The 8,697-nt window shown below is 41.5% G+C and overlaps 1 protein-coding gene across 1 annotated transcript in view; it reads left to right on the forward strand.

Moving 5' to 3' along the window:
• Positions 1 to 5,852: 5,852 nt before the first annotated feature.
• LOC122071937 (serine/threonine-protein kinase PBL35-like) overlaps positions 5,853 to 8,697 on the forward strand; it is a 5,722-nt gene continuing 2,877 nt past the window's right edge. The window contains exons 1-3 of the mRNA XM_042636427.1: positions 5,853 to 7,355; positions 7,870 to 8,189; positions 8,277 to 8,412. Coding sequence (XP_042492361.1) covers positions 7,235 to 7,355; positions 7,870 to 8,189; positions 8,277 to 8,412 — 577 coding nt within the window. The 5' untranslated portion in view covers positions 5,853 to 7,234. The remainder of the gene's footprint in view (positions 7,356 to 7,869; positions 8,190 to 8,276; positions 8,413 to 8,697) is intronic.

Consider the following 8,697-nt stretch of genomic DNA (forward strand, 5'->3'; position numbering starts at 1 on the left):
GTTTGGAGGAAAATTATTAATATAGTAATAAGGTGGAACCATTTGTGCATAATGCCATTGGTGATGGCGACCGGACAAGGATATGGCTAGATAATTGGTATCCATCTGGAATTCTCTTGAAGGGATTTGGGGATAGAATTTGGTATGATGTTAGATCAAATCGGCTAGCTTTAGTGAAGGACATTTTAAAAGAGCGAGAGTGGCACCCAACTCCATCCACTTCTAGATATCTAATGGAGGTTTAGGGGATTCTCCCATCTATACCTAGATTCCTTCCAACAAATATGGATTTGGTAATTTGGAAATGTCATCCTTCAGGTTACTTCACTACTAAATCTATCACACCCCATTCCCGGTAGACCCAACTTACCATTAGGAATACCGGCGGTGTGAGTAAGACACGTACCTGTCTTACAACCTTTCAGGATCTCTGATAGCAGTAGCTTAACATTTTACAATCTCACATCACAAACCAACATAAGCAGCAGAATCAGAGTATAGTAGCGGAATCATAAATAAAATGGGGAAAACATCTAATGATAATATAATAGTGATAACCAAGTTATTCTGTTACATTCATCCATGACGTATGATATAATCTCAAAAACAATATACAATCCATAGTTATACCCAAAAGTATCAAAATATGATGTACGATCTCACGGTGGGGCATAAGCACAGTGGTCGCAAGCACAGTCCTGATCGTGCTCCTCCGCTTATGGCATCCACCAATCGTTCACACCATACTTCGACCCAGAAGATACTGGGTCACCCACCATTGGCACCACGATACCTGCATCATCATCTAAAAAGGGGTGTATGAGTGGGGTGAGCTTTCCAACTCGCTCAGTGAGGGGTGGGGTCAAGTACATCCAAGTAAGACAATAGCAACAATAATTTATGATGCATGATTGCAGAAATTAAACACATAGTCCATGATACTCCTGATGCAGTTCATTTATTTATTATCCACCTAACAATACAAACTAAGTCAAGTATTAGGTTGTATCCTTCGTCTTAGAATCAACATCGACTACGTAAAGATACAAACCCTAGCCGTGAATAGAAGCCTGCCGGTCCCTATATGCCTCCATGGGTCACCTAGCAAACCTTTGATAACCCCCTTTTGGTAATTATGGCATCGATAACACATCAGCCATGCCGGACAGGTTCCCACCTCCGACAACAATCACATCGTACCGCGGGAGTGGTACTTTGGAAAGGCACATCAAACATGCCATAATGGATTATCCAACACTTCAACCACTGTTGGCAAGGGTTCGTAGCATATGGAGTGATACTAACCACATATATTCTATATGCTTTCATAATGATATAGTTAGTATGAATTACATGACACCGGCAAGACCTCGGCCATAAAGTGTAATCCATCTCCAAATACAGTCCCGGGTACATGATATCAGTGGGACCTTGACCACAAAGTGAAACCCAATACCGTTTACCTAATCTAGCATACATATCACAGTTGAGTATGGACTACGTGACACCGGTACTAATCATTGCACACAAAGCACATCCATTTCCAAATGCAGTCCCAGGGTACATGATACCAGTGAGACCTTGGCTACAAAGTGTAACCCGTGACTATAACTAACTCTAATGCACATAATCAATGTATGAATGCAACATACATACAGAAATCATGGTATCGGTACCACCTCGGCCATACCGAATTTCGTCTCACACACACTATCAAACACTCGGTGATCATGGTACCGGTACCACCTTGGCCACACCGGATCCCATCATACATCTCTATATGATTCATATCATGATCGTATAATGACAATTACAATTAAACATATAATTCTAAGCATGTGAGCAATTTAATAATAATAAATATTTCAAAAATAAACACAGTTCATCCCTCACCTTGTTAATCTCTGTTTGTTTTAGGGTTCAAGTAAGGCCACTGATCAATCCAATCAATTCTGGCTTTGAGGAATGTGTGTGTCACTGTTCTAGATACAAAGGGAATCGTACATTAGTACTCGTCAGGAACATCGGGAGGGACCTACACAAGTCACCCCCAAAATGTACAGACACTGTCTCCCAATGATAGTAATGTCACCAAAAACAACCATCGGAAACAGGGCATTTTCACTGAAAATATCAAACCTATTTTCGATGGAGGTAACAGAGAGCATGTAAAGCTCACATGTTCATCAGAAATATGCCACCGGAAATAGGCCTAGTGGATCCGGTGGGCTATTTTCGGTGGTGATTCAGGCAGTCCAACTATTTTTGGGGTTTTTCGGCTCGGGCCCAATCACCGGGATTTGTTCCATGAAGTTTGTAGGGGATGTCCCTAGCATCATTCTAAGCCAAGATAATTCTAATTCCACCAAGACATTTGGGAGATATGTCGATCGAACGATCGAAACCCTAGTTGGTCTTTTGGCATTACATGTTGTCGGAGCTCACCAAGCTTGGTTCGAGCTCGACAACAACACTGGGAGGGTAGAACACGTAACCTACAACCTTAACATGGTTTGTACACCAAGATTCTACCCATACCTAGCTTTTCCTAGGTTGAAATGAAGAGAGAGAGCGGTATGGGAGGTTGTACTTACTTCCGGCAGCGATTCCGGCAATAAGGCGACAACCAACACCAAGGTAGGCCTCCAACCCTCTCCTTCTTCCTCTTCTTCTTCCTTCTCCTCCTCTTTCTCTCCTCTCCTACGTTGGGCACAAGGGAAATGAGGAAATGAATCCTCATTTCCCAACTTATAACTTAAGTGGGCCTTAGGGTCTGTTTGGTTTGGACCTCTTTTGAGCCAATCGTTTAAAATGAAATTTGGGGCACGAGGACCCACATATTTAGGCCCATATAGGGCTCACATCATGAAGAAGATGTGGAGGATGATTTGGGACCATCCAGAGTCATTTACGATGAGGGTGGCAGGAACCAAGGGCATAGGAACCTCGGCAGCAGCCTGTCAACCCACAAGAAACAGGCACCGGATCCAGGCCCAGGCTGCTTCCTATGGCTTGTTTCCGGTGGTCTAGAAAGCTTGATGTCTTGACAACTTGCTGTCCCAGGGTTGGTCTCGCATGGGTGGTTTCCCTCGGACATGCTCAAGGCTTTTCGACAAATTTGATGTGTACCAAAAATCAAGTGTGGAAGTCGGGTCACTTACCGTCTGGGATCAGAAGGTATGAATCCCCTCCAGTTAGATAGGCACACGATGCATGAACATGTGGGGTCATCTCTACCCCTTCGGCAATGTGCAGCAGCGAGGCAAAACCCGATCGTACTTTCAATCTCCAATCCGAGGCTTGACACAACAATTCAAATTAGACCGGAGTAGGGCACGAGTGTAACAAAATCAGCTTGGGAGATCATCAGGGGTTATGCCTCCAAAGTAGATTGGATTGATCTTGTGTGGTTTAATGGAAATATTCCACAATATTCCTTTACCACATGGAGGTGTCTTATGAATGCTTTACCCACTAGGGGTAAAGACCAACTTATCAAGTGCAACATTGTGCTTAATCCTCAATGTGTTTTTTGTTGGACTAGCATTGAGAACCATGAACACTTTTTTTTTTTTTTGTGGTATTATTCAAACATGTTTGGAAAGAAGGAAATGCAAGGATCTTTAAAAATAAAGTGAGAACAATTAAGACCTCAAATTGTTGCTCCTATTGTAGAGGGCATTAAGGGTAGATGCTGTGGTCTCTATTTCTCAGGAGTTTCTTGTCTTCATAACCAATTCATGGTTGACAATTGGGGAGTTTGTATGCTATGGACAATCAAAATTCCAAAGCCTCTCCTCTTGGTTCAAAACTCCACATAATATGTTTGCTTTACATTGTGACGGATCCCTCAATAATGATAAGGTTTCTTATGGTGGTCTTATTAAGGATAATAGGGGTGCTCCAATTTTAGCCTATACGGGTAGTAGCACCATTGCTATAGTTCTTCATATGGAGTTACTATTCTAAAGTGAATAAATAGCTTTGTTTGTAGACAATGATATCCTTGAAGTTTCAGTAAGGTTAGATTCTAAGCTTGCAGTGGATATCTTAAAATGAGAGGGGCCTTGGGACATTCAAGTGATTAACAGAAATATATTCTTTAACTCATTCCTTGTTAAGAAAGGAGTTTAAGCATGTTTGGCCAACTGATTTCATGGCTACTCTTGGATCTCCAAATGAAGAAATTTAGAGCGGAATACATTTGTGGAGGAAGATACAAACTAGATAGTGTATTTCAGATCATAGAAGTATTTTTTTTTTTTTTTGGCAGAGCATGTCTTTCCCCTTCCTTTCTTTGGGTCTGTCCAAAGAAGGTAGTGGGAATTGCCTTTTTCTATATTTTTTTTCTCTTTTCTTTTCAAAACATGCATTCGACCTAAAAGAATGAAGATTGACAAGGTTCTTTCTTCCCTATATTTGTTCATCTCTAATAGATTACGTCATTTATAAAGGGGTCCTTTTATGCATTACAATCACTCTCTTTTTTATCTACTCTCTTAAGTCATTTTGCTGAATTGAAGTGGAAGGGTGAAATTTGTAAATTCATCTCTAACAAAATTTGTAGGAACTTAGTCCTCTCTCGCTACTTCAAGTCATTGTCATAGTTTCAACTAAATCCATACCCATTTACCAAAAAACGACTGATAAGGTTCTTTCTCCCCTATAAATGCTTACCTCTAATAGATTACATTATTGATAAAAAAGGGTACTTTTTATGTGTTACGATGGAGAGTGAAGCACCTTTTATCTACCTTTTTAAGTCATTTTGGCTAATTGAAGTGGAAGGGTGAAATTTGTAAATTCACCTCTAACGGAATTTCTGGGGAATGCCTAGTACTCTCTCACCACTTCCAAGTCAACATTTCAGAGTTTTGAATAAATCCATGCCCACTCATTTCTCAATATTTAAGCTCCCCCGGAATCGTGATTGAGAGTGTGTTCTAACTCGGGTTCAATGACAAAATTGTACCCCAGTGAGGGAGGGGAGAGGGAGATGTGGTGCCGCTGGGGTAGAATAGCCAGATGGGTTGTGATGAGGGTCAAAATGCCACTCCCTCGAGTCATCCCTTGAGTCATCTTTGGCCGAGCCAACCCCTTGGTCATCCTTGGCCTAGCCGACCCCATGGCTCATCCTTGGTCGAGCCGACCCCTTGATCATCCTTGGCCGAGCCGACCCCTTGGGTCATCCTTGGCCGAGCTGATCCCTTGGGTCATCCTTGGTCGAGCTGACCCCTTGGTCATCCTTGGCTGAGCCGAACCCTTGGTCATCCTTGGTCGAGCCGTTGGTCATCCTTGGCCGAGTCGACCCCTTGGTCATCCTTGGCCTAGCCGACCCCTTGGTCATCCTTGGCAAAACTAGCCCCTTGGTTCATCATTGGCCGAGCGACCCCTCAGACCGACCTTCCACCTCGGTCTCTCCTCAGGTTGACCTGCCACCTCGGTCTCTCCTTAGGCTGACCTGCCACCTCAGTCTCTCCTTAGGCATACTTGCCACCTCATTTCCTCAGGTCGATCTGTCACCTTGGTTTGGCACACAATCAAGTAAGGCACCCAGAAACGTGCACACGTCCACTCCTACATTTAAGGGATGTGACCCTTGATTATAGGGGCAAGACTCAGGTCGCTACACGTCACCAGAAGCATCCACCCCTTCTCACTACTTGCACCTTCAAGGTCGAAAAGGAATATTCCCAGAACATACCCTAGGATCCAGGATATTCTTAGAATCAGAGAACCATTCCTCTCAAGGACTCCACACCTAATATGACTCTCTACAAACATCTCTCCTTCTCTCTCCATCAATAGCCTATAAATACCAAGAGTCCCCCGTCGGGTTAGCCGGGCTCTCCTTTGTCTTCTCTTCTGTGCAGATCGACTGGAGCATCAGGAGCTGCGAAGAAGATCGGCATGTCAATTTTTACCGGATCAGGTTGAATTAGTATCAATGAAATCGGTGGCACTGTTGTCTTAGTCTAGGTACGAATCAACAACTGGGATTGTGAATCCGGATCAAGTCCTTATACTAGAACCATTCTCGTATGATGCCTGATCCACACTTGGATTCTACTCAAAGTAAAAACCAATTGAAAGAAGAGAGAGATCAAGTGAAATCCAAGTTTGTATCAGACACCGTACGAGAACCATTCTCGTAGGAGGGCCTGATCCGGACTCTAAGATTGTTGGTAGATGAAGAAGGAGAATGGTTGTGTAGACTTCTTTCTGTGTTTCTCGTGGATTTCATGGCTGTTTTTCTTTGTTTTAGTTTTCATAAACTTTTTATGGGAGTATAGGTAAACCAATTGGTTTAAAGTGGGATAGTCTCTTGGGACTCTTATGCTTTCTCTGTGACCTCTACTCCCACTTATGTGCAGGTTTATTTTGTAAACTTTGCCTTCGTTGGTGGAGCTGGGCCTATAATGGATGGAAGCTCAACTTACCCGCTTTAATACCAATGCAGTCTCTACCACAATCTGTCTCTCTCCTCCCCATGTGAAATGATATATATATATATATATATATATAAATAAAAGAAAGAATGTGGGAGACACTGGTGAAGGCTGCGTCTCCCACAGAGAACACTCTCCCTCTATAAAATTACATGCTTTTTTATTTAATCATATTAACAGTTCAATCTAATTAGTTATAATCACTATAGTAATATTTTTAGATATTTTGCCATTTTTTGATCTTAAAATCTACACATGTATCTTTCACAGAACTCACGCTTTGCGGAGTCTTTGCTGATATGATATGAATGAATTGAAAATTCTTGTGCATGCTGACCTATTCAAAAAGACTAAAGTAAATATTCCTATATAAATAAAGTAATTTAGCTTAATATAATAGAAAATAGATCGCATACTAAAAAAAAAAGTGAAAGAGAGAGGGGCCGCACTCCATAAACAAGAGAACAAACCAAGACCAGAGAGAGAGAGAGAGAAAACGCTAACCATCTTTCATAGAAAAGATGTGGAAAAAGTTCTTTTTGTACATACTGGGGTGCTGGTGATGATGATGCCTTGCAATCTCCAGCAAAAACAACGATAAATTCACCCCACTGACAGCTTGCTCTCTCTCTCTCTCTCTCTCTCTCTTGACTGCTTTTGCTCCCTCTTTCGCTTCTCATACAATGGGGGCTCTGTAACTCTTGTTACTCATCTTGGGCTCACCTTTTCCTTCCTCTGGAGTGGTTCTACTGATAGCCCATGAAGCTAGAACGAGTAAACCAGAGATGGACAAGTGTGGGTGCTGGATGGCATTCAAGCGAGGGGCTAAGGGAGCCTCCTGCAAGTCCTCTGCTTCCAGAGATTCGGTTAACACTCTTCCTCGTACTAGTCTTGTTTATGACGCAGGTAACCATGGCTTTTGATCCTTGATAAGAGCTTCTTATTTAAAAATTAAAAATTATGATCTGGGTTTTGTCTCTTTCCCGTTTTTCCATGTATACTGAATCTTTATATCCAATTTTGATTTTGAAATGAGTCTTAACTACTGGATTTATCAAAAGTTTTTCATCTAAAAGGATCTCATACTAAGGTACTGCAGATCAGCCACCAGAACTGGTCATTTGAGTTTCTATCAACCAGGAAGTACATCTTTTCTTCTAGAAATGTTGTGTTTCCTCTTAAAGATAAATGGATTACTTTCTCTTTTATTCCAGTTTGATCAAGTTACATAATCTCCCAAATTAACTTAACCTTTATGAAAGTGATAACCCAAGGAAGGGATCCCCATACCTTGTTACTGATGAAACGCCCAATAAATGGTAGCAATTGTTTTGTACCCCTGTTTCCTTTGATGTGATATCCACAAAAAATGAGCAGGGGTTCAAGTTCTATGACTGACAATCAGATTCTATTATTGCAGCCACTGAGACTCGATATTTGAATGCAAGTAACCGGGAGCTCTTTGCTCCCCATGAGGTTCAGCTCTCCTCTGAAAACCCTGATTCACAACCTTCTGAGAAGAAACCTTATCATCAATTGCTTCAGTTTAGTTTTCAGGAGCTTAAATCTGCCACTGGGAACTTCAGACCTGACAGTATTCTTGGGGAAGGTGGGTTTGGGTATGTTTTCAAAGGATGGATAGAGGAGAATGGGACAGCTCCAGCAAAACCAGGTTCAGGTATCACAGTTGCAGTTAAAAGTTTGAAACCAGATGGTCTTCAGGGGCATAGAGAATGGGTGGTATGCTCTGCATTTAGAAGGTTGATATTAGAAAAAAATACAGCCGCTAAAAGATAGACAGTGAACTTGCTTATTTCCTAAATGCAGGCTGAGGTTGACTTCCTTGGACAGCTTCATCACCCTAATCTTGTAAAACTTATTGGGTACTGTATTGAAGATGATCAACGGCTGCTTGTCTATGAATTTATGACCAGAGGAAGTCTTGAGAACCATCTTTTCAGAAGTAAGTGCACACTTCTTGTAGGAATTTTATGTTGAATTTATATGAGAAGTCCAATTTTATTTGCTTTTTCAACCACAGGATTGTTTCTCTTTTATTGGTTTTTCTACATATCATTTCGAAACTTTATTTGATTGTGAGCACATTTATTTTCAAGGCTGATGAGATGTTATTATGAAATTGTTTAGCATAAATGGAAGACTTCACATGGACAATGGTGATTTCACTATTCCCTGTTTCTCACGCATAATGTAGTCCTCTGTTTTCTAATCTCTCTGTGCAGACTCT

Source organism: Macadamia integrifolia, chromosome 2, assembly GCF_013358625.1.
Source record: "Macadamia integrifolia cultivar HAES 741 chromosome 2, SCU_Mint_v3, whole genome shotgun sequence".
NCBI lineage: Eukaryota > Viridiplantae > Streptophyta > Magnoliopsida > Proteales > Proteaceae > Macadamia > Macadamia integrifolia.